General features: G+C 44.0%; 1 protein-coding gene across 3 annotated transcripts in view; it reads right to left on the bottom strand.

The window, feature by feature from the left end:
• The window catches only part of Tnfrsf19 (TNF receptor superfamily member 19), a 95,760-nt gene that overhangs the window by 53,597 nt on the left and 15,327 nt on the right, over window positions 1-26,836 (bottom strand). For all 3 annotated transcript variants that reach the window (XM_028870359.2, XM_028870361.2, XM_028870360.2), the window contains exons 2-3: window positions 20,261-20,352; window positions 16,491-16,601 (exon numbers count right to left, since the gene is read on the bottom strand). In XM_028870359.2, coding sequence (XP_028726192.1) covers window positions 16,491-16,601; window positions 20,261-20,338 — 189 coding nt within the window. In that variant the 5' untranslated portion in view covers window positions 20,339-20,352. The remainder of the gene's footprint in view (window positions 1-16,490; window positions 16,602-20,260; window positions 20,353-26,836) is intronic.

Below are 26,836 nucleotides of genomic sequence, written 5' to 3'. Positions count from 1 at the left end.
GTCTTTGGTAACCTCTTAAGGAAAATTTGCCTTTAACTTTGAAGCCAGAAAATCACTAGAGTGTCTGTTAAAAGAATCACGATTCATGGCTTTTAGACTTTCAGCACATCTGTTAAGAATTGTGTCCAAACGGAAGTGTCTTTGCACAGATTCTCAATACAACCAATAAAATCTTAATTATGAAGAGGAAAGTCCTAGCACTCCTGGGTGCTTACTCCGTGAGAATTTTATAAAGCATAAAGCCACACTCACTCCCAGGGAGGGAAACATCTTCCTGTGGGCAATGCCTGGGGGGAAGGCGCTTTAGAAAAGTGTTTGCCTTCTGCTGTAAAGGCTCACCTAGCCACTGTGCCCAAAGCTATGCCACAGGGTCGAGACTACAAACCGAGAACACTGGCCATCAGTGTTGGTGACATTAAACACAGAACCAGCTTAAGATCTGAGATGATCACCTTTGCAGAGAGCGCTTAAGCAAGGCCACAGACACAGGCGGGGGACCCCAGAGCAGGGCTAAGGCAAGATCCCTTAGAGCTTCAGTTTCTCAATTGTGGCCCTGAATGCTGGAGTACAGGGTCCAGTTTGTGAAAAAAAATCTCCATTTGTCCATAAAGTTTCATCCTCATTTTTGTATAAAATCACTTACTGGACAAAAAATTAAACCTGAACCAACACTAAGGTCAGACTGCCTGTGCTAGAAGCTAGTCAGTCATAAAGGATGGGCAAAATCAACCCAGGATCCACTAATTAACACCTTCCCCTTTGGGATAAGTGACGCCTCCCAGAACCTTTGTCCTTTCAGTTTTTTATGCCTCTTTGAAATGCATTTTTGTTTGGGTTTTTAGACAAGAGTTTCACTCTGTCGCCCAAACTGGCTTCTAATGCCAGTCAGCCCTCTGCCTCAGCTTCCCACAGAGATTATAGTGTGAACCACAACACCCTTCCAATGTATACATCCTGCACACACTCCAGAGACATTTAGAGAGGAAAAAGGTCGAAAGTCCATGGGCCTCTCTCTTCCCAGGGTTGGAGACTGAACCCAGGACCTCTATAGGCTGAGCAAACGCTTATCCCTGAGCTCCATCTCTAATCCCACGGTTAGCTGGTTTGTTGTTGTTTATTTGTTTGTCTGTTTTCAGGAAGTATCTCACTAAGCACTCAGGCTGCCCTTGAACTCACTCTGTTTCCCTGTAATCATCTATTACCCCTGGCTCTTACCATCTTTCTACCTCCTCTTCCAAGACGATCCCTGAGCCTTGAGGGGAAGGAGGGGAAGTTATAGGTGGCTCATTTATGGCTGAGCACCCCCAACCTCTTATTCTCTGGATGTTGACTGGTTGTGGGTCTCTGTATTAACTTCCATCTACAGCCTAAAGAAACTTCCCTGATGAGAGTTCAAAGATGCACTGGTTTGTGGGCATAGAGCTGTTACTAGGAGTTGACTCAATACTATGTCCATTTAGCAGAACAGTAGTAGTCAATTCTCCCCTAGGGCCTGTAACCTAGCTAGCTTCAGGTTCATAGCCCTGCTAATGGGGCCAGGCATTGGTTCTACCTCATGGCACAGGCCTTAAATCCAATCCAAGAGTGCTTGGTCCCCTCCATAACTTGGGTGCCGCTCTTGCATCAGTAGGCATTTCTTTATTCTAGCTCACAAGCTAGGATGATTACTTCTCTCCTCTGGTACATGCATAGTACCACAGGGCTGAATGCTCCCAGTCAGCACCAAATGTTCTTGATTCAAGTATGTGTTGTCTTCAACAACAGGGTCTTATGGTCAAGCTCTGGAGGATAATTATGAGCAATGGTAATAATCTATGATGTTTAGGGGTCTACGGGAACCAACTGGCCAACAACTCCAAAAATCCTTGCACTAGGATTTTTATTTTCTAACATAGGGTTATCCACTGTCCCTGTTATGGGGTAACTCCATTTAAACTCATATATGTATATGTGTATATGATGTATATATTTTTGGAAGCTTCTTCAAAAATAAGTTTCCATGACTTTTTCAAAAGGCCTTTAGTGTTAGTTTTCCCTCCCCATGTTCCCTCCTTTACCCTCCCCTCCCATCCCCCACCCCATTTAATCCTTCATGATCCATTATTTCCCCCTTTATATCATTGCATTGTATCTTCCTCCCTTGAAAGCTCCTCTCCCCGACATCCTCTTTAAGTTTCCTAACCTCTACCAGTATTCCAAATGAAACACACATATCTGAAAATACAAAGCTAATGTCTGTATATGAAAGAGAATTTGAGATGTTTGTCTTTCTGGATCTGGGCTACCTCACTCAGGATGGCCATTTCTAGCTCCACTCATTTACCTACAAATTTCATTTTTCTTAAAAGCTGAATAATATTTCATTGCATAAGTGTACCACATTTTCATTATCCATTCATCAGGTGATGGGAATTTAGGCTGTTTCCAATTTCTGGCTATTCTGAATACAGCAGCAGTGAACATGGGCGAACAAGTGTCTGTCTCTGTAGTAGGATGAAGCATCCTTTGGGTATATGCCTGAAAGCAGTGTGGCTGGATCACGTGGTAGATCTATTTTTAGCTTTTTGAGGACCCTTCACGCTGATTTCCATAATAGCTGTACACGTTTGCATAACCAATAGCAGTGAATAGGTGTCCCCTTCCCCCACATCCAGCAACACTCAGCATTTGTTGTTATTTTATTGTTGTTTCATCTACCCATTCTAACTGGGGTAAGATGAAATCTCAAAGTGGTCTTGATTTGCATTGTTGGGGTGGCTAAGGATGTCAACCTCTCTCTTCATAAGGAGTGCTTCACCTACATGATGTCCTGAACCAAACACAGACAGGACAAAACAAGGCAAAAACCTCACACATGATTTGAAGAACTAACTCATAAATTAGAATTTCTTTAATGTTAACAGAGGCTGTCTCCTGGCCAGTTGTGTGACGTTCTGAATTTTTTTTTTTTTTTTTTATAATTCTACCATTTATATAGTTCAGTGCTCGCAAAAGCATCTATCCCCCCCTGAAATCAGAACAATCATAAAGATAGGCATTCAGAAGGAATTTCTTTGGACTGTGAGGGGTCTTTGCAGGAGGCCATTGTTCAGGCTCTGGGGCTTTGTATGGGGCTTGTGGCTATGCTGTGGACAGACTCATGTTTTTGCTGAGCACTTCTGTTGCTGAGAGCACCCGGAGCTTGCAAAGGCTTTCTCTGAGTACAGAGGGGCCTCCCCCACACCGTCTCTAGGGATCAAAGCGCTGTACACGTGACACTCGGGGGATGGGGGGGGCGGGTGCCACATTGTTCACATGAGAAGCTTCTAGTCAAAGGCTCCAGCCAGAGCAGAGTGTTTCAAAGTCAGGCTTTGATCCTGGCAGCCAGGACTGCCAGAGACCCATGTACAAGTTAGAACACAACAGAACGGGGAGGAGGGAGGGGAGGGAGGCAGAAAGAGGGGAAAGGAGAGGAAGAAGAAAATGTGTGGTAACTGGAGAGAAATGGGGCTCACTCTTTCTTTCCAAGCCAGGATTTGAAATAAGAAGCAAAAGGGATGTGTTTTCCTACATTGGCTCCCAAACTGCACGGATTGGTGTGCCAATTCTGCCGCTTGTTGGCTCCATTATTCAGGGCACTTTGATCCTCAGTCTCGTCATCAGTGAGATGGGAAGAGTGCTATCTGCCCTACGGGGTTGTTTTGAAGAATAAATGGGAAAACATATAAAACCTAAATCAAGCACAGTGGGCACTCATTAAACAAATTATACCGATGGCTATTATTATTTTGGATTTTCTACAAACCAATAAACCAACTTTCCTGATTAAAGTTTAATAACATATTTTGGATGGTGGAGGCAGGGAGGTTGTGAGTGCAGGCCAGCCTGGGCAGTATAGTGAGATTCTGTCTTGTCAAGAGCTCGTCGAGCATGTGACGACTCTGGGCTCAATCCCCAGGACTGAAAGGGGGTGGGGGGTGACGACAATAATGCTCCATTGAGAAACACAGTTAGGTTGTCTAACCCCAACTTTTCCTAGTTTACCTGAAGCATACTACTTTCCACCTAACCTATCTTATGGGGGAAAAAATATCCTAAAATGCATTACAAGTTTTCTACATTGAAAAAAATAAATCTCAACCACCGTTCAGTGCCGGTGGACTTCAGCTGCTGAGTCACCTCAGCGCTGTACCTCAGTGCTATCTATGCTGGCCTCAGGACCCTGCCAGGCAGCCCACTGGCACTCCTGGCTCCTGCTGGGGTCATTTCCTCCACACTCCACCCCCTCCCACCATGAAGAACCAGGCAAATCATCCAACTAGACAGAAAGATCATTAAGAGAGTGGCCAGAAGAACATGTGCCTGTAATCCCAGCACTCAAGAGGTTAAGAAAGGAGGATGGACAGGCCTCTGTAGTAAGACTCTATCTCAGAAAACAAAATGGTAACTGAAAATCAATAAGAGCTTTGAGGGGCTCATTTTTAAAAAGAATGGGTATTCTAACACAGGGAGATCTTCTACGCTTTTTTTCATTTTGACTACCTAGAGTTTATACCACATAAACACCATTTTGACCAATGTGTTCATGCCATATAGTTTTCTGTGTCATTTATACCAATTAATCAAGAATGAGCATTTCTTGAATATGCATATACATGTATGTGTGTGTGCATGCATGTGTGTATGTACATGCATATGTATATACATAGTCCATTCTACACTAAGTTTAATTGTACAAAAAGGAGCAACCAGGCTCCGGATTCTCACACTTAGATCTCCTTACTGGATACCAACTTACTGTGTTTGAACTTACAGATTCAGGTGACCGCAAGAGTCATTTTCACTGGGTTGTGTTTAAGGGAATGAAAACCTACATCCATGCCAGCTATTGTGACGCACACCCAAAATTCCAGCACTCGGGAGGCAGAGGTCAGAGCATCTATGTGAGTTGGAGGCCAGCCTGGACTACATAGCAAGTTACAGGCAGCCAGGAATACAAGAAGAAATCCTGTCCTGAAGAGAGAGAGAGAGAGAGAGAGAGAGAGAGAGAGAGAGAGAGAGAGAGAGAGAGAGAAGGAAGGAAAGAAAGCCCACAGCCAATATAAATAATAAAATAACATTCATGAAATATATATCATATAGTCTACTGGAAACTCTATCAACTTATTGGGAGAATTTTATTTAAAATGTATTTTCTATAAGACTTGTTATTTTCAAAAAATAAAATAGCTGTAGTTCATGACAAGCTAATAAACTAATGTTGTTAGCTCAATGTATAATTCTACACATTAAATTAAGCAGAAACTTTGAATTAACTGGGAATTCAGAGAACCTGTTTCCAAGGAATGAAATCAGGTCTGCTGTGGCAACATCTCTGAGCAGTCACACGTCCAAAGCACCATAAACACAGAGCACTGTAATTAGTCATAATCCATGCTATCCGTAAACAGCACATAAACATTAAATTACCCCTAATATACACGTCTGCTTTGATGTTTTTATTTCATTCAGTGAAACCAGGTGCTTAAAATGCCTTGAAATCTTCCCCACAGAGGTCAAGAAAGATCGACCAAGAGGAAACGAGGTGAACAGCACCACACAGCCTCCCACCATCACAATCCACACAGCCTCCACCATCACAATCCACATCACAATCCACACAGCCCCCCACCATCAGAATCCACACAGCCCCCCACCATCAGAATCCACACAGCCCCCCACCATCACAATCCACACAGCCTCCCACCATCACAATCCACATCACAATCCACACAGCCCCCCACCATCACAATCCACATCACAATCCACACAGCCCCCCACCATCACAATCCACACAGCCCCCCACCATCACAATCCACACAGCCCCCCACCATCACAATCCACACAGCCCCCACCATCACAATCTACACAGCCCCCCACCATCACAATCCACACAGCCCCCCACCATCACAATCCACACAGCCTCCCACCATCAGAATCCACACAGCCCCCCACCATCACAATCCACACAGCCCCCCACCATCACAATCCACATCACAATCCACACAGCCCCCCACCATCACAATCCACATCACAATCCACACAGCCTCCCACCATCACAATCCACACAGCCCCCCACCATCACAATCCACACAGCCTCCCACCATCAGAATCCACACAGCCCCCCACCATCACAATCCACACAGCCTCCCACCATCACAATCCACACAGCCCCACTCCCACCATCACAATCCACACAGCCCCACTCCCACCATCACAATCCACACAGCCCCCCACCATCACAATCCACACAGCCTCCCTCCCACCATCACAATCCACACAGCCTCCCTCCCACCATCACAATCCACACAGCCTCCCACCATCATACTCCTGGCAGGTCCATGACCCATATCTCTGCACACTTGTACCCCTCCCTAGCTTGGGACCATGTCTTTTCCTTTGTATATCGAAACCCACTAAATACAATATTTTTAAAAACTTACACAATATGCCTTCTTCTATCTCAGTCCCTAAAATTCCATCCCTGCTACACAGGGGAACACTGGCAATGAGTTTGGGGATGACCTCTCCAAAATACCTGCTCCTGTGCACAGGCTGGGCACACCACTCCACAGCTCTTTGCTGCTTCACACTTGGCATAGCTAGGGGAGTGCTCCATCAGCGACCAGGAGCACCAACTGTGTAGATGCCATGGGATGCGCCTGGCTGGTGCTGTCCACTCACACGGCACCCACATACTGGGCACAGAAGGAATCCACATTTGGCCAGCTGCCTGTACACTGATCAGATCACCTCATTGTGCATCAAGTGAAAACAACTTCAAATCTTATTCCCTACACTGCTTAACAAAAGGGAATAGTTTCTCTAGCTCCACTCTGTCCTGCAGCAGGCAGATGAGTAAAGGCATAAGCTGTGTTTGGGTTTAGCTTTTCCACAAGAGTCCTCAAGGTCAAACGCTAGGCAGGCTCCTCTGAGGAGTGCCCTTGATGGGCCTTGTCTACAAGAGCTCAGCTGTCTAAGGAATCTATCAAATCTGTTTCATCCAAACTTCTCTACCACAGCTGATCAGGCCCCTCACCCTGCACCGTTCCTGGGGTGGCTCCTGTTCATTCTGGATGGTCTTAGTAAAAATCCTGCTTGGTCAGTTTTAACCAAAATCCCCAGGATCATTTTCTCTCCTTTCCCATCCCTTGACCCCTGCCTTGACACCCCCCCCCCCCCCCCAGTGAGTGCAAATCCCTCTCCTACGCTGCTCTCATGGGTAACTTCAATCACCGTCTGAGGCCCTTCTTTACTGGGGTAGCCCTACACGAAATCTGGTTTAGCACTCTGCGGTCCAGCTCTGTTCCTTCTTTGACCCTGCCCAGGGTGGGAGGGTAGAAGAGAGGATGGAGGGTCAGTGGAGGGAAGGAGCAGAGGAGGGTGAGCATCACCTGCCTGGACTTAGAACTGCATTTCTCTTCTTTTTTAGGGGAGGTTCTACCATAAATACCAAGGGTCAAAATTAATTTTTTGGTTTTAAAATACCCTACCATCTTTATTTTTTAAATAACGATGTGGTGTCGTAAAAGCTTGAAGGAAGTACCTGGCATTTCAATATCCAAGCAAACTGTTTTATCAATAAACTTTTCAAGTGAGAAAATATATACATAGATAAGATAAAATAGCAATGCAGTTGGGAAAAGGATCATTTTTTGGGTTCTTGTTTTCCCTCTAAAACTGTATAGGAAGCCATCCTTAATATGGGCTCTCCTCAACCCTTGCACCCACCATAGCAGGGCAGGGAGGTAAATGGGATTGCATGCCGAATAAACCAATGGATGAGCAAATGCTGTTCAAAGCAATATTTCCTGAGGATCCCCTGTTAAAATCAAGCCTCAGGAGAAAGGTCTACAAGGGCTGCAGCCATGGCTCCCTTCTCAGCCAGGAGTCTCCTTAGGTGATGTGGGTGTGTGAAGAAGGAAGGCAAGGCAGGGGGTAGGGTGGGATGAGCCTGGAAGACTTCCTTTCCAGGTTCTGGATCCAGCCCAGCTGCTTCCACCCCAGCTGGCAGCTCTCTCTGCCCAAGATTCTCAAGCCACACTTGGTGGCTATCCAGTAGCAAGATGACTCAAAGTTGACAGTCCCTAAATCCCTTCTCTCTTTTCTGCCTTTGCAAAGTCAACACTTAACAAAACACAGCCTGGTGCCACCTCCCGAGGAAGGATAGTTCCCCAGACCGCAGGGGCCTCCTAGACCCTCTGTGTCCAGGAATGGCTCCCCAGGGCCTCTGGGCCTAACAGCACTATGTATCCGCACAGCCAGTAAGTTATTTATTTGCTTTGGTTCTTTGAACTTTAAAAGTTTAAATGTTAAATTCCAAATTTAAATGGGGGGAAAAAGTTATTCGAGCGCGGGGAGGGGGCGGGGATCAAGGGCATGAAAAATGGAAGTGTCAAATTTGGTTTACATGGCTTTTTAATTTCCTTCAGTAAAACACCACCCAAGAGCTCCGAAAATCTGTACTTGGGGGGTTTTAGAGAAAAATTACAGGAGGTGACTTGCTGCGAGCTGGGTACCTACCGGCTCCCCAGAATGGCTAAAGAAAACACTGAGCAACTAAAAAGACAGAAACGAGGCTTTTTGAAATGTATCGTTGAAAATTATATTAATTTTTGGTGACTTTATTCACAGGGATGAGAACCATTTTCAAAAGTTAGACATCGTTTTAAAACCCAAACCTGGACACTCGCCCTGTGGGGAAAGTGGGTTGTTTACAAGAGTTCCTTTTTTTTACATTAACGAAAGTCATCCCAATAATTGGTTAGAAAAGCTTACTTTGAAAACCATGCCAGAGGCTTGAAGCCTGCTTCAAGTGGTTCATGCAAAAACTAGTTTCCTGATTTCCTGCTGTGAGGCGATCATGTTAAAGCACATTGTTGGCACTCATTCTCTGGGGGGAGGAGAGGCCAGGGCTGGCGAATTCTAGGCAGTAGGAATTAAAAACTCCAGTGTGGTTACTTTGGGCAAACAAAAATTGCCCTCTCCCCTGTATCTCAAAGAGTCTAAAAGATGCTGAAAACAAGTGGCACTCAATCACGCTTACAGTCCCATGTGCCTGGCAGGTACCACCCGAGGGCCTGTGTGAACAGTCTTGGGAGTTTTGACTCTGACATGGAAAAAACATTCTCAACAATGTCAGAAACTTTCAAAAGAGAAATCTATAAGGGTGTGTGTGTGTGTGTGTGTGTGTGTGTGAGAGAGAGAGAGAGAGAGAGAGAGAGAGAGAGAGAGAGAGAGAGAGAGAGAGAGAGAGAGAGAGAGAGAGGAGAAAATACAACTCGGCAAGCTTAAGTTCCCCAAACAGACTCCAAATGGCTCAGTTACCTGTCCTATATTCTTTCCTAAAGTATGGTTCTGGGGACTTTAGTAAGCGACATGACTGAAGGCAACCAGAAGCAGCAGAGAGCGAGACCTTGGACTTTGAGGAGAGGAGCGTGGGAACCAAACAGAACTAAAGAAATGAGACTGCTCAACAAGGCACCCGCAACATCGTCCGTCTGGTGTGGGGAAAGGATGGGGTTAGAGGCTGCAAGCTGGGGGGTCCGCATCTGTGAGGCGGGGTCAAGGACATTTGTGGAGAGGAAAGATGGGAGGCAGGTAGCTGGCAAGGCAGCTCCGCCTCTGGTGTCAGCAGGCGTGCGTGCTTCGGAGACCCGCTTTAGAATGTGGTCCTCAGTCAGAACTTCTGGAAGACATCTTATCAGTCCTCAGCTGTACTCGGCAATTCATATGCCGGGGTCTCAAAGGGCTTCACTTAACTTAAGAATGTTCAGATGAGATAAAACTAAATGTCTGTTTTCTCAGTAGCACTAGCTACGGGCAAAAGACATTTCAAATGTTCAACAGCCCCGGTGGCTAGTGGGTCCCAAAGTGGGGGGGGGGGCAGACTCACAGACCTACTAGACAGTAATCCACGGGAGCACCATCCAAATGAAAAAGGTCTTAACTCCAGGGAGCTGCACCACCCCTGACCCTGGCGTGCGGTGGACTAGCCACAATGACAAACCAGCTTCTGAGTGAGTGTTGTCCGCCCCTAAGATGGGAACAATCGGAGTCCTTACTTAGGATATGCAGTACAAAGAGTCTATTAGTTAGTACCCACAAGTCACATGATAACATTTGCCAACCTATTATGGCCACATCATCTGTCATCACAGCTGCAAGGTATCTATTATAGAAAAACAAAGTAAGGCTGGAGAGATGGCTCGGTGGTTAAGAGCACTGACTGAAGTTCCAGAGGACCCAGGTTCAATTCCCAGAACCCACATGGCAGCTCACAACCATCGGTAACTCCAATCCCCTGGGGTCCAACACACTCTTCTGAATTCCATGGGCACCAGGCATCCTCATGGTTCACAGACATACATGCAGGCAAAGCATTAAAAACAAGTAATATAAAAACATAAACTAACAAAGCATACATGAAAAATGGTCCATTTTGTTAAAAGATGTCCTTAAAAAGAACACAATGCAACCTCAATTCTCTGGGTTTCATGAGAGGTTCTGATAGCTAAGTTCTGGTGGCACAGAACGAAAGTATGTCAATCAAAATAGCCAACTTATCAGAGCAGGGGTCTCTAAGCAGACTTATTATCTAATAACGGACAGGAGGTGGAGGAGGCTAAGACCCGCTGGTCCCATACAACAAGTGCGCCAAGGCACACTATCTCCAGAACACCAATCCAGCAGCTACCAGCAGGTCCCAATTACCTATCAAAGATGGTGGAAACCTAACCAACAATAGGAGAGCCTAGACACTTTGAGGAAAAACAGAGTTGAGTGTCTTACAAAGAAAATCATAATTAGGAGTAATAAAAACACAGATGGAAAATATACTTATGCCTGCCTACCCAAAGTTTCTCCAACTTTAGTTTGAAAACACGGATATGCGCTTGCAGTGGGAAACACATTATGACCCTGGAGTAAGATGCTTCAAACAGACACCTCATCTTGGAAAAAGGAGGGTTGGGGATGCGGCTCAGTACTGGAGTGCTTGCCTAGGATGTACACTGAGTCTGAGTCTGAGTCTAGTGCACAGCAACACACACACACACACACACACACACACACACACACACACACACTGGACCTAAGTATTAAGTTATGCCTAAAATAATACGGTTATCCAGAGGCTCTTATATCTAGGGAGAACAAACTTTATTTTACTCTTTAAATAGAAGTTTGGTGGGTTTTTTTATTATTAATTTTATTCACTGAGCAAAAAACCAAGATTAAAGACTTTACAAAATGTATTACTTATATATAAATTAATAAATGTTCACACTGTTAGATATTAAGTATCTTTTAAAAAGAATACCCAAGGTGGTATATTCATTCAACCCCTGGACAAATGTACTGTGTTTGGGGGCTGGGACAGTAACACAACCAAGCTGTACTGACAGGAGCTGCCACCCTCAAGGGAACACCACAGGCCATGTGCTAACATGTCTATGTATTAACATATCTATGCAGATCGCACACGCCTGAGTGCTGTGGGTGCTGCTCCAAGGGCATTGTGGGTATAGTATGGTTGGTTGGCTGCTTCGATGCTTATGCTTAGGGAAAACTGCTATCTAGGTGTCTTAGTCACTGTGACAAAACACCATGACCAAGACAACTTATAAAAGGCATTTAATTGGGCTTACGGTTTCAGAGGGTTCAAGTCCAAGATGGCAGAACCAAGGCATGGTGGCAGAAACAGCTAGAAGTTCACATCTTAATCCACAAACAGGAAGCAGAGACAGCAGTGGTGATGGCACCAGTCTTTTGAAACCTTAATGTCATCCCCAGTGACACCTCCTCCAACAAGAGCATGATTCCTAATCCTTTCCAGACACTTCTAACCAACTGGGGACCAAGGGTTGTTCTGGTAGGGTATTCTTCAGCAGGTTGAGTAAATTCCTCCCCTCCCTTCCTACTTTACTGGGAGTCTTCATTTTGAATGGGTATTGAAAGTTTTTTCAAATGGTTACTGATATGACACATGGTTTTTCTGCCTTGCTGTGTTGATGTGATGGTTTACACTCACTGAATTTCAAATGGTAAACCAGACTTGCATGACGAGAACAAACCCTACTTAGTCATGATAGTACACTGTCTGGTGAGATAGCATCAGGACAAAGTGGTATATTCTTGGCATGAATTTGTTTTGTCCAAGATCTTCATGTCTATGTTCATGAGAGCTATTGTTCTGTAGCTCCCCCCCCCCTCCCCGGAATTATTTTTGTCTGATTTTGATAGTAGGTGCTGCTAGCCTGACACTCACTGCGTGACTTTGTGCCCTCCGCTTCTATATTACAGGGGAGACTGGGGAACACTCTAAACTGGTGACCTCGTTCTGGCCTGGCACCGTCTGCTTGGCAGTTTACTCATGATGACAGAGTGGACCTTCTCGGTAGGTAACGGTCTTCAGAGACTGTTTTCTCTCGCCTGTTTTGGTAGATTGTGTCTTTCACAGACTTGGTACATTTTATCTGTGAGATTACAGATGTCAAATTTTTCACGTCCTTGATCTGCAGTGACACTCTCCTTCACTTATGATATTTGTAGTATGTGTCCTAGTTCCTAGTTCCTCACTTAGCCTGGTTAGAGGATTATCTTTGGGGTTTTTTTTGTTTGTTTGATTTTTTTTCTAACTTTCCGAAGAACCGATTTTTTTGTTGTTGTTAATTTTTCCCTTTGATTTCCTGTTTTCATCCATTTCTCTCTGTTATTATTTATTTTCTTCTCAGTTTGGATTTGATTTGTTCTTTAGTTTGCTAATACAGAAGCTTAGCTAGGTGGCTTTAGAGCTTTCTTTTCTAATAAATGCATTAATTCCACATATTTATTCTAAATACTATTTCATTTCATCCCATAAATTTTTATAAGCCTGTTATTATTTTCTTAGGAAAAGTAAATTTCTTCTGTTTTGGGCCCTTGGGTTATTTAGCATGGTTGTTTTTAAATCCCCGAGAACGTAAAGACCTTCTCGCACTATCTTCCTGTCCCTGGTTTCTGTTGTCATTTGTCTGTTGAAGGACAGATCACACTTACACGTCAAATATCCTTTTAAATGTGTTAGGAAGGACCTGACAACCTGACATGCGGTCCAGGTTGCTAAATCTTTCATGAAAGTTTGAGAAGAAGATATAGTCTGCTGGAGAAGAAGATATATTCTGCTGGTGCTGGACAAAGGTGCCTCTCTCTCCATGTCAGTGACATCTGGTTTGATTGACAGTGGCGTTGTCATCAGCTATGACCTTGCTAAGAGTCTGCTATGGCTCTGCTGGTTTCTAACAGAGGGGTGCTGACGTCCCCACTCTCCTGGAGGATTTGCTGCTGCTTATACATCACTCAGTCTCCCACTCACTCACCGCCCACTGCCCACTCCTTCCCTTTTCTTTTTTTTTTCTTTTTTTTTTTTTGAGCTGAGGATCGAACCCAGGGCCTTGCACTTGCTAGGCAAGCGCTCTACCACTGAGCTAAATCCCTGACCCTCCTTCCCTTTTCTTTTAGACTAGAACTCACAACGTAGTACAAGTTGGCTTTAAATTCAGGATCTTGCTGCCTCAGCCTTTCAAGGGCTGGGATCACACACCAGGGCCACTGTGCCTGGATTCTCCCTCACTTGAAAAGGACACCTTCACACTGCACGGGATTCTGGGTTGGCGGGTTGTTCTCTTCACACTATAAAACAGTCGCTCTACTTTCCTCTTATTTGCATGCTCTCTGAGGTGTCAGAGGTCATTCTTATCTCTGCGCCCTTGCAGAGAAGGTACTTTTTAAAACTTCTCACTTGTTTTTTTTAAGACTTTCCCCTTTCACCTTCATTTTTCTGTAGTTTAAAAACGGCTGCCCAAGTTTAGTTTATTTATTTATTATTCTTGTGAGCTTCTATGGCAGCTACAGGGCTTAGTGTCTAACGTTGACTTGGAGAAATTCTAAGTCATTATTGCTTCAAACTATTTCTGCTGCTCTTTTCTTCTTGTATTCCCACTCTGAAAGTTTATATGTCTTGTACCTGTCCCACAATCCTCAGATATTCTGTTCTACTGTTGTTTTTCTTTCAATATTTCTCCTCCATGGTTTTTGGTTTTGGAGGTATCCATTGATAAGTCTTCAAGCTCCGAGATCTTTCCTTAGTAGTAGATATCCAGTCGACCAATGGACCAGTAGAAGCATTTGTCATTATTTATTTACTTACGTCTTTATTTAGGTTCTTTTTTAAGGATTTCCATCTTTCTGCTCACCCCACCCATCTATCTCAAATAATGCCATTTTATCTTCTACAGCAGTCAGTCACAGCTACTTTAAATTCTCTTTATGAGAATGCCGATTCTTCTGCCGTGTTTGTTTCCTGTGCTTGCTCTGTCTCTTCAGATTGAGTTTTTGCTTGTTAGTATGCTTTTTTTTTTTGTGCTTTGTAGTGTTTTGTTTCAAATCATGCCCGATGAACTGGGTAAAAAGGATTATTCTATATAGCCCTTTGGTGTGGGAAAGCTCTGAGGTATGGAAAGCAGGTCCTGACCCTTTTACTATGTCTGTCTTTCCGTGTGCCCTGGACTACGACCTTCAAGGTACTCATACATGCATATATCCATCCATCCATCCACCCATTCTCTCTCTCTCCCTCTGCCCTTCACCCTCACCTCCTCCCTTACCCTCTCTCCCCATTGCTTCTGAGACAGGATAGCTGGAGTTTGTTGGCACTGGACTTTCCATCTCCCCTGTCACTTAGACTATGGTAATCCCTCCAGTTTCCCTCCAATCTCTCCCAAAGGTGCTCTTCTCAAGAGTACATTGCTCTGGCCTCTTTCAAAAAGCCGCCCCTCCCCACCACAACCAACCTTGTTGGAAGAGAGGAATTCTCTTTAAGATGCATCATGAGAATCTCCTTGATACCCTGGAGGTAAAATGGAGTGAGGCCACGCCACACAGGGCTCCAGAGCTCTGCATTCTCCTACTTCTCCATACCAAAGCTTTGACAATTTGCCAGCGAAAGTTCCGGCTTCCTGCCCCAGAGGGAGGTTGTGAGTGGATTGTACTTTGTATCTGCCTGACTTCCAAGGCTTCGCTTCTCTGAGAGATCTCAGAGCCCGCTGATCCTTGAGTTTGTTCAGCTGTGGAGAAGCGCCTGGTCAGTGCAAACAGAGACTTTAGAAAGATTTTTTTTTTTTCGTTTGAAAAACTTACAGCCGATTGAAGCTTCACCTTCTGACCTGATTCTCTAGATATTTATTTTCTCTTCTCTGCAGTCAAAGGATGAGGAGAAGAGAATAAACTTTCAGAAATGGTCTATTCATCTCAGCATCTGTGAAGTTCCACTCATCTTTTCAAGGTGTTAGGCACAGGCTCTCAGGGGATGGAAGACTCATCTATTTTCCCCCTCTCCCCCGGCCCAGCACTTGATTTTGTTTGCTGGCCCTGCTAGCTACCCAATATGGGGGAGCCTATATCTGAAATAAACACTGGTATAGTTAAGAGGGACCGCAACCTTTCTGGTGAGATGCAGTAATTAACTAGCTGTCAGAGAGCTGGAAGCCATTTCCATCCAGATACAAAGTCAGGACTCTGACAGCCTCCACCTACTTAACGCAGCAACCAGAAAGAAAAGCCCCCGTAGGCGCGGGACTTGTGGGATGCATAACTCTTTGTGGTTTGCTCTCTGTAGATTATTGATCAACAATCTAAGAACTAAGACTCAGTTTTACAAAAGTGTGCTCCGTAGGGGAGAGGACTTTCCTTTTAAAAGTCATTTTCAATAAAAATGAGAATCCGTTGTCTCTTTCCTAACAGAAGGCTTTGATGCTTTATTGAGAACAAAACATTACACCAGTTCCCCACAACTAATAACATCTTCCAAAGATCAAAAAATAAAGCAAATGGGCATGTAGCTTCGAAGAAGCCAGGAGGAGAAACTGTGAAATATGAACAGCTATGAGGAAGATTTCTTAATGAGGAGGATTTAAAGTGCACATTCCAAAGTGCTCTTGGGAGTGACTTACAGTGGTGAGATTATAATGCTTGCTTCCTTCAATACCCTGGCCTGCCTCATCACATCCCTGCTCAGAACACGACTGACCGACTGACCAGCAATGGTAACATTCATTCTAAGAAAAAGAAGGTCCAGAAAAATGGTAGGATTTCTATTTTCAATATTTCACCCTTAGTTATTTGTGTTTTAATGTTTAAGTTTTAAGTTGAATATTGGTTCTTTACAATTAACCCCTAAAATATCCTATCAGCGAAATACCAAGTTCTATACATCAATGGTATTTGTAGAATCCTGGTTGTTAGGATCTACTTATCTCAAAACGATACAGGGATTAGAAGTATTAAAGGGGAATTCTATAATATCTTGCTAAAGTGGCATAATGAGCCAAGAATTCTGTCTTGTTACCCGAAGTGTTGCTAACAACCAACTAAAAGAATTTGGTTTAAAAGAATGCTTTGTCAAACATAAATACAAGTGTGTACTTGATATGTACCTTGGACAACTCCATGCCAGGCCCACACTGTTTGCAGAGGACACAATTTCCAGACCGATCCTTGAATTCTTGCTGTCTGCAGTCTCCAGTTTCACAAATCACTTTACAGGACTGAAAAAGAAAAATGGTCCCCAAAATGTTATCTTCAACTGCACTCCTCAGGCTGCTTGCCAGAAAGGAACGATGTCTTCAGGGTTATGCACATACACTAGACTGCCTCAGCGTGGCATTGACTTTAACTTTTAAGAAGAAATGCTACTTTCTGAATGAGTCCATGGGACAAGAAAATCTATAACAAATCCTTCTTAGCCTGGAGAATGTTCATTCATCCCATAACCAGGGTTCCCTTGTTCTAGACTTAACTATAACTCTGTTATAGTTATTCTTCTGATTGTCTCTAACATGATGGATGAAGGAGAAATCTCTCAGAGACCCCAAGGCTTTTGCCACTTAAAAATTTCTGAATTAAAACACAAACCAACCTTTTGTGATCTTAAAGGAATATGAATATAGTCAACTCTAACAATGCATACACAGGTGAGGTGGATTCACGCCCCCACAAGGACTTGTGGTTATCCTTTAGATACCCCTGCATTTAATTTGTGAAGAGTTGTTGCTGTTGTTCATTTATCTGGTTTGGTTTATTCGAGACAGGATCTCAAGATGTAGCCCAGGCTGGCCTCAAACTCCAGATCTTCATGCTTCTTCTCCCCAAGTGCTGCCACCTGGGTGGGTGGAGATCCAGGGGCACTACCTTCACTTGGGGACCCTCTTTAAAAACCCCTATCTGACAACCATGAGCTCCCACCTCCTAAGGATGGCGGCGGTAGCAGACATGACCAATGGCCGGCTCCCAACTCTTCCAAATAAAAGTGCTGTGTGAACCCAACTCACATCCTCTCTGACCACCATCCAGCCCTACCTGGGACTGAACAGTGTGCTTTAGCTCAGAGCATAGACCTTGTGTAGAAAAATTATCCTGTGATCAAAACACAAGGTAATAAGTACCCCCCCATTCATTAGCTTAATATTTAGTGACATCTACTTACCTACTAAAGACAAGTTCACATTATTGTCATTCTATAACCATGTGCTTACTTGCTTTTTATTTACATTTGTTTATTGACTTATTTATTCCTGTGAGTATGCAGTGCACATGCAACAGCACTTGGGGAGGTCAGAGGACAATTTGTGGGAATTGGTTCTCTCCCTCCCTGTATGGGTCCCAGGCATCCATCTCAAGTCATCAGGCTCTTATCCACTGAGCCATCTCACTGGCCCTTACTTGCTTACTGACAGACAATGTTCTATTAAAAGAGAGAATGTAGCTAGCTCAGTTGGCAGAGTGCTTGCCTAGCATGAATGAAGTCCTGGGGTCAGTCCCCAGCACCGTATAAGCCTATGCAGTGGGGTGAATGCCTATAATTGCAGCATTTGAGAGGTATAGGGAAGGGGATCAGAAGTTCAAGGTCATCCTTGGCTAGAGAGTAGAGAGTTCGAGACCAACTTGAGCTACATAATGTTGTCTTTCATAGTAACATAAAATCATGTGTCTATAGAAAAAATGAAAATAGAAGGGAAACTGTAATAAAGGGGATACATGGGAGGGAGAGTGGTGAAAACAGGGAGGACAGAGGGGAGGGTGATTTCAACATATAATAACCTGTACAAGAACTGAAAAATAATTCAATACAAATTTAAAAATACATTTATGAGATTATCTCAAACTGGGAATATAGCTCAAATGGTGGAGTGTTTACTTAGCATTCACAATGCCCCAAGTCTGATCTCAGCATCATGCAATGTAAGTGTGACAGTCTGTGCTTGTAATCCAAGCACTCAGGCAGGAAGATCAGTTCAAGGCCATTCTCTGCTATAAGCAAGTTTGAGGCCATCACAGGCAACTGGAGACCTTATCTAAGAATAACAAAAACAACAGATACCTGTTGAGATGTAAGAAGGCTGAAAACTTCTTGTTTTTACTGTTTATTTACTTAGAAGTTCTAAGAATAAAAATTTGGGAAGTAATGAATAGAGCAGTATTGTGGGTTTTTTTTTTTATTTTTTAAGATTTATTTGTTACATATACAATGTTCTATCTGCATATATGCCTGCACCAGAAATCACCAGATCTCATTATAGATGGTTGTGAGCCACCATGTGGTTGCTGGGAATTGAACTCAGGACCTCTGGAAGAGCAGCCAGTGTTCTTAACCTCTGAGCCATCTCTCCAGCCTCTAGAGCAGTATTGTTAATGGTGTCTCAGAAGAAAATAATCCATTCAACCTTTTACCCTAAGCAGGGACACTGTGATAAACCTAATTGATGACCATTTTGCTGTTCTAAACTAAAGCTGAAAGTCTTTAGAGATCCTGTGCGGACAGCCACTGTTACATCTACATGTCACACACATTATAATGACTCATCACACCACAGACCAATCTTCCCACTGGAAGCAAGAGCTCCCTCCCATCATTGCTACCAGCCCTTCCAACAGTCAAAGCCTCCATCTCCGGGGCCAGCGGGAAGGAGAATCCAGGGTAGGCTCAGAACTAGAAAGGCCTCTGTAGAAAGTCTGGAGGTCTAACAGACCTTTTCCCTACCTCCCATAGCTTCAAAGAGAAGTTTCCTTTCTGCCACAAATAAATGTAATCTCCTTGAGGAAGAGATTCTACCTCTGTCCCAGGCCATTTGCTCAGTGTTTGACAACTGGAAGGCCGGAAAGGAGGTTTTCCTCCCAGGTGCACAGCTTCTTCCTCATAGCTTCAGACTCCAGGCTGACTTCATGTCCACTGACTTCACCTTCCAAGTCTTTGGGTACTGTCTCCAGTGTTAACAACCTCTCTCTATAGTTGTAGGTCCTTATTATATCTCCAGATTAAATAAATGTCTCTTCTACCAGCTACCTCCACAGGCCTTTTATTACACTTTCAAAAACACTAAAAATTCTGTCTTCAACACTTTTTGAGCTTAAGGTAGATGCAAATAGTTTATCTGGTGATGTAGTTTGGTGGTACAATACTTGCCTAGCATGCACAAGGCCCTGAATTCAATCCCACCAAACAACAACCAACTATTCTGATTTCTTCATAAACTGTGTAGACCCTGGAAACTAACTTAGAATTAATTTATCGTCTTCTTAGAGTCTAAGTCGGGGGGATGTCGAATGACCCTTTTTACTGGGTGGCATATCATATATCCTATATATCAGATATTTATATTACTATTCATAACAGTAGCAAAATTGCAGTTATGAAGTAGCAACAAAAATAATTTTATGGTTGGGGGTCACCACAACACAAGGAACTGGAGTAAAGAGTCTCACTCAGCATTAGGAAGGTTGAGAACCACTTCTCTGGGGTGTATTGTGATGGAAATATGCCTATAAACCCAAAATAATGTCATTATACTAATATAACACTAAGAGTAACAAGGCAACTAGCTTTATGACTTTACCTAGATTTAAATGAAATAATTTTAACACCTGTGGCAAACTTCCTGGCTTAGCAGCACTACCTAAATATAAAAGAGAGCAAGCATAGTTTGAAAGAAATTTTTAAAAAATGATCTCATAAATAGAAAATAGTCTTGGTAGTATTTTTGTTTGTTTTGTGAAAGAATCTTGCTACACAGCCCAGGTTGGTCTTGAACTTGCAATCTTCTGGCCTCAGACTGAGATCTCAGTGCTAAGATTACAGCACTCATAATCCTGGGACCATTGTATGAATTCTTTATACATATTCATATGAAAGGAATAAGAGTGTACTTACCAAATAGCCTAGGAAAAGCACGGTGATCAAGAGCACTCTCCCTTGCTCACGCCGGACCTTTAAAGCCATGGCTCTCATCAGAGTGTTTCTCCCTGAGGACAAGTCAAAGGTAAGAAGGAAGACACAGTTACTCAAGTCTTAGGGACCACTCTCTACTTACGATGCAGTGATGTGACCACCACTTTCTGTACACACAAGGCACTGAATGTTCCTTATCTTTTAAAGGAACCATTTTACTTTATTTAATTTATGTGTATGTGTGGTTTCCCTGCATGGGTGGGTGGGGCCAACAGGGTAATGACAGCCACAGAGCAGCAACTCTTCTAAGCACAAGCGTGTCTCTAGCGTGCTAATTTGCTTACTTCAGAGACCTTCCAGAGCAGTCCGAGTTCTCAACCTTCCTAACGCTGCGACCTTAGAACACAGCTCCTCATGTTATGGTGACGCCAACCATAAAATTATTTCACTGCTACTTCATACCTGTAATTTTGCTACTGTTATGAATTGTAATATAAATATCTGCGTTTTCCCTGTGTAAGGGTTGTTCAATCAACCCTCAAAGGGGTCAAGACCTAAGGTTGAGAACCACTGTTCTAGACCGTCAACACTATCATACCTTAGAGCTGGGGAAACTTAGCATCAGAAATGGCTAAGTAGCCGGGTGGTAGTGGCGCACGCCTTTAATCCCAGCACTCGGGAGGCAGAGCCAAGCGGATCTCTGTGAGTTCGAGGCCAGCCTGGGCTACCAAGTGAGTTCCAGGAAAGGCACAAAGCTACACAGAGAAACCCTGTCTCGAAAAACCAAAAATAAATAAATGAATAAAATAAAAAATAAAAACATCTAAATGTCACTTAAACAAGGGATTCAACGAAGCAGGGACACGACATTTCAATAAAACATAAACCCAGACTCTTGATTTTCACCAGGAATGATTTTTTTTTTAATGTAGAAACAAAACAAAGCTATCTTTGTGTGTTTGTTTGCTTTGTTTTTCAGATGTTCATAAGGTCAGGAGAGGAGATCTGTGGTGATTGGGTTTTTTCGTTTGTTTGTTCGTTTTGTATTGTTTTTATTCTAAGCAAAGCCTCCCCAGGTGGTTCCATCTATCAGGAAGGCAGACAGCAGTTTGGTTTCTTTTAAAATGGAATCTTCCATAGCTAACTAGGATAGGATACGATGCCATCTACTAGTTAGAACCATGAGAATCGGGGGCCACAGAGCTCGAGCAAAACAGCAGGACTAGCAGGGGTGGGAGCCGCTATCTAGAGCTGAGACTGAGGCCGGCAGCCCTGGGAATGCTGGGACCCAGAGGTGTCACTCTAGCTGCTCCCTGGGACACGCACACTGTCAGGACAGACATCATTGCTGCGAGTGCTCTGAATAAATACCAGTTTTGGGTGAATTCAAACCTTTCACCTTCTTGGTCATGTCTCTCCCCAACATACCTCATACTTATCCATGGACTCCCCTGCCTGTGCAGAGGCGGGTGGGAGGATGGCTAAGGAGATGAATTGCATTGCATTCCCTGAAGTATATACCAGAGGTTATCTCTTGACATGGTCCTAAAATGTGAAAAATGTGTGATTCTCTAAAAGCTAATAAGGTGTAATTAGTAGTTGGCCATAGTGGTGTACACCTTTAATCCCAGCATTCAGGAGGCAGAAGCAGGTAGATCTCTATGAGTTCAAGGCTAGCCTGATCTGCAGAGTGAGTTCAAGGACAGCCAGAGCTACATAGTGATACCTTGTCTTGGAAACATTTAAAAAAGGGGCTGGCGAGATGGCTCAGTGGTTAAGAGCCCTGGCTGCTCCTCCAGAGGTCTTAAGTTCAATTCCCAGCAACCACATGGTGGCTCGCATCTATAGTGGGATCTGATGCCCTCTTCTGGTATAAAGGCATACATGCAATAGAGCACTCACACACACATACATACATACATACATACATACATACAGCTTTAAAAAAACACTTTTAAAAAGTGTGTAATTTATATGGTATTACAAATTACAACCTAACATGAAAAAGCAAGCACAGGCTGAGCATCCCTTACATGAAATGCTCAGGGTCAGAATAATTTGAGATATCGAATTTTCTCTGACTCTGGGATATTGGCACATACACTACATGATATACCACGCTGGGTGTGAGGACCAAGTCAACTCAAGCTACATTTGTTTCATCTACAACTTAAACGTGTAGCCTGAAGGTTTTAAGCCGGGCGGTGGTGGCGCACGCCTTTAATCCCAGCACTCGGGAGGCAGAGCCAGGTGGATCTCTGTGAGTTCGAGGCCAGCCTGGGCTACCAAGTGAGTTCCAGGAAAGGCACAAAGCTACACAGAGAAACCCTGTCTCAAAAAACAAAAAACAAACAAACAAGCCTGAAGGTTTTAAATGATTGTGTATGTCAGAGAGAGTCTCCATTGGGTGGAATCCCCAGCTTGCTGGCATCCCAAACAATTCAAATTTCCAACCTGGAAAAGCAATGCACTTAGACCAAATAAAAGAGAAAGAGACGGATGGCCTGAGTCAGTGAAGGTCATGATCAACAGAAGGCTTTTCAGGGATGCTATATGAAGCGCTGGGGAATTCAGAATGCAGAGACCCAGGGCTACTGAGCTGGCTCAGCCAGCAGGTTATTTTTTGAGACTGGCTGGGCAGCAAGTCCCAGAGATCCTCCTGTCTCCACCGTCCAGCACTGGTATGATTGTAGACACAGTCGTGCCTGGCTTTTTATGCGAATGTACTCAGTAATCCATCTCCCAACCCTCCCATGAGGATTTTGTTTTCTATTTGTTTTGAGATAAGGCTGTGCTAAATTGCCCCAGGCAGGTCTTGAACTCATCTCCTCAGTCTCCCACACAGTTGGGATTAGGGGTCTGCTTCAAGGAAGCCCAGTTCAGGATAAAGTTCAGTCAATGATAGCCACAGCTCCCGGTCCCACTGCTAACAGGGCGCATCACAGTGCAGCTGTGTGAACAAGAACAAGCCCCTCGGCCTGTGGGGAAGAAGCCAAACAGTCCCAGCAGGACAGGGAGTCCTCCAGCACAGTGGGAGAGGTCACTGATACAGAGGGTTTCTGGAACATGACAACTGCTATCAAGTATTAGCAACTGCTGCCCATCATGTTACGGTGTTTAAAAAAGTCTTTTTTAATTCTTGGAGACTTTCATACACGCAGACAATGCATTTTGATCATATTTCACCCCACTCCTTCTCCTAACTCCTCCCAGATCCACTCCCACTCTCCACCTCTCCCAGCTTCGAGTCCTTTTAAAAATAATCTACTGCACCTAATGTGTGCTGCCCATGTACTAATGGGTGTGCGGTCATCCACTGGATGGTGGACCTACCAACATAGGAGAGACCTACCGACTCTCCCTCCCCAAGAAGTTACTAAGTGTTAATAGCTGCTCAGTTAGAGGCTGGAGGCCTACGATGCCCTCCCCCATGTCAGCATGTTGAATGGCTTGATTTTGTGCAGGTCTTGCACGGGCCAGCACAGCTGTTGTGAGTTCACTAGTATCACAGTCCTGTCTGACTAAAAAAGAAGACACTTTTTCACCTCAGTCCTCACTGACCTCTGGCTCTTACAACCTTTCCATTCTGTCTTCCTTAATGGTCTCTGAGCCTTTGTAGGAACGTATGTGATACAGATGTCCTAAATGTGGCTGAAAATTCCATAGATAGTTTTTCTCTGGACTTTGGCCAGAAAGTTAACAATTTCTGTGTTAAATGTCATCTACTGTACAAAGAAACTTCTCCAATGAGGTCTGAGAGCTGCACTGATCTATGGATATAGAGATATGGATTTGTAGGGCTGTTTGCTACCATGTCATTTAGACTATGAATAGTAGTACATTTTACCTCTGGAGCCCATGAACTTGCCAACCATGGGTCTGGGTCCATATTTACAATACTAGGCATACATTTCATGTTGTGGAGCAGGCCTCACATATAATTTGATAATTGTTGGTTACCTCCATAACATCCATGGCACTATGATACCCACAGGCATATCTTGTCACACCAGTTGTTACTGGAGTTCACTGAGTTCCCAACTGGGTAAGACGGTTGATGACTTTCTCCCAACAATCTACATAGTGCCTCCAGTACTACGAAAGCTAGCCATCAGGAAGGAAGTTTCCTGACCAGCATCGACTTGATTTCTCCATGTACCATGACTAAAGTCTATGGTATCTTTGTGTCTTTACACCAAGTTCTGGTGGGCAGCTAAGAACAATGGCAATAACCAGTTTTGTGTGAGGGTCTTCGGAGCACCCACAACCAACAGCTCAACGTGGGTGCCCTACACCAGACACTGAGCTTTTAATTTGGCAACCTACAGCTTCTAGGAGGCACATTATTCTCTGTGTAGGCTACCTCCAATTAAGTGTGTGTGTGCACGTGTGTGCGTGCGTGCGTGCGTGCGTGCGTGTGTGTGTGTGTGTGTGTGTGTGTGTGTGTGTGTGTGTAGAAGGCTTATAAAATAGTAGGCTTCCATATGGCTTTTTCAAGCATCCTTAGTTATAGCCATCTCTCACCCAACTCCCTCCTCTGCTCAGCCTTCCCATCCCTCTCTCTCCACCTAGATATCCTTCCCTCTTCATGCTACTTCTGTGTTCCTCCCCCCTCCCCCCTTAAGTTATGACATTTTTATTGAGCATCAAATTACTTTACATGGGACAATCCTCCTTAAGACTCAGCACCTGCTGAGTGGGACATCACAGTGTGGCCTGTGGAGAGTGAGAACTAGTCCACTGTTCGAACTAAACTCACACAAGGCCAAGTCCTGTGTTTATAAAAAAGCATACTACCCTTTTCTCTCTTTAAAGTAGGTCTCTATCTCCACACAGTGGGAGAGAAAGCAAAAGGTCGAAAGTCAAAACTACTAGAGCTGATGGAGGTCAAATCAAGTTCCTGTCTGGTGACCCCACACAGGGTCTTAGACACTCTGTCATGTCACTGCAGACTTGAGTCTTGTGTGGCTGCATCCAGTGACCTCTTTGATTAACCAAGTAGAATTGCTTCAACAAAGCTGCTGACAGATATGTAAGAAAAATATCAAAGTCAATCATTTCTCCACTTGTTCAGCCCAGTCTGAGGGAAGAGTCATGGGGTGCCGTGGATGGGGACGGTACTGGCCTGGTACATTTGGAAGCAGCTCACAGCTCAGTAGGCATCATTTTCCTCTACGTGCCTTTTATACCCTGGCCAAGGAGCACTTTAGAAACAAAACAGTTTCACTGGTGGTATGTAAAGAGTGTGACCATGAATTTCCTAGAATAAAATTAGATCCCTTATAAAATTATTTGGCATTCATTAAAAAAAAAAAAAGAAAACTGTAATGAAATAACTAGTGTTTATAATATTTAAAGTAAAGCAAAATCAAGGCAATAAAAAGGCTATTTGTGAAATTGTTTTCAAAATTTTGCATTCAGGGTTCTGCTCAAAGACAAATAATCTGCATTTATGTTTCGGGGTTCCGTGTATCTGACATCAACTCATTAAGTTCCAGAAATACAAGTTGCTGTGTTCCTGTATAATAGCCTGTAAGTCAGAAGATTCTATAGTTTATCAAAATGTCCATGCTGGAAACACCTTCCAACCACCCAGCATTCACTTTTACAGAACAGGTGCAGAGAAACTGCCCCTAGCTGGCACTTCAGAAGAAGCAGTCGTGCCCAGATGCCTGACTGCAGCCACACTAAGCAGGCTCCTGGTATCAGATCTAGGCCAGAATGCCAAGGTACAGGAATTCAATGTGCAGGGCTGGCACACATCTCTCCAGCTGCACTCAAGAGGCTCTTACACACAAAGCCACCCAGCTTGCTCATTTATGGGAATGGGTACTAATGCAGATGTGTCCCAACCGGCCTAGCTTGGCAGCGACAGAAATACAACAGGTGCTGTAGATGCACACCCCTGGCACTTGTTGGAAATAAAACAAAAAAAAACCTGTGCCATGTGTACATGGGCAAAGGGGCCTTAGAGGCAGCAGCTCAGGAGAGCAATGTCCAGGAGACTCTCAGTCTGCCAGGCTGAGCAGACCTGTAGAGCAGTTCCTAAACCAATGTCCGCCCCAGCTTAACTATCAGACCCCATGAATGCAGCCTGGGTACTTTGGTGTGATGTACCCTGGACTGAACCTCCCAGCATTCATAGCTGCTTACTTCTCTTTCCTAGTCTCTAGCAAACACTTTCTTTAGGTAAGGCAATACGTGGGCTTTTAAAAAAAATACTCATTCTTTATGTGTGTTAGTGTTTTACCTGCACTCATGGATGTGTGCCATGTGTGTGCCTGGTACCTTTGGAGGTCAGAAGAGGGTGTTAGCTCTCCTGGTGCTGGAGTTACTGGCAATTCCAAGAGCTGCCATGTGGGTGCTGGTAACTGAATTCAGGTCCTCTGCAAGGGCAACAAAGGCTTTTAACTGTTGAGGCACCTCTCCAGGCCCAGTGCTTGGGTTTTTAAAAGTAATTTTCAGTGTTATGAAGGACTTACTTGACATTAGCCGATCTGTCAGGCCTGAGCCCATACTGAGGTGAGATGAACCAGAGCCAAGCATGGGTTGTCCTTC

The sequence above is a fragment of the Peromyscus leucopus genome, chromosome 9 (genome assembly GCF_004664715.2).
Source record: "Peromyscus leucopus breed LL Stock chromosome 9, UCI_PerLeu_2.1, whole genome shotgun sequence".
Lineage (NCBI taxonomy): Eukaryota > Metazoa > Chordata > Mammalia > Rodentia > Cricetidae > Peromyscus > Peromyscus leucopus.
This window is presented reverse-complemented; position numbering and strand designations above follow the sequence as displayed.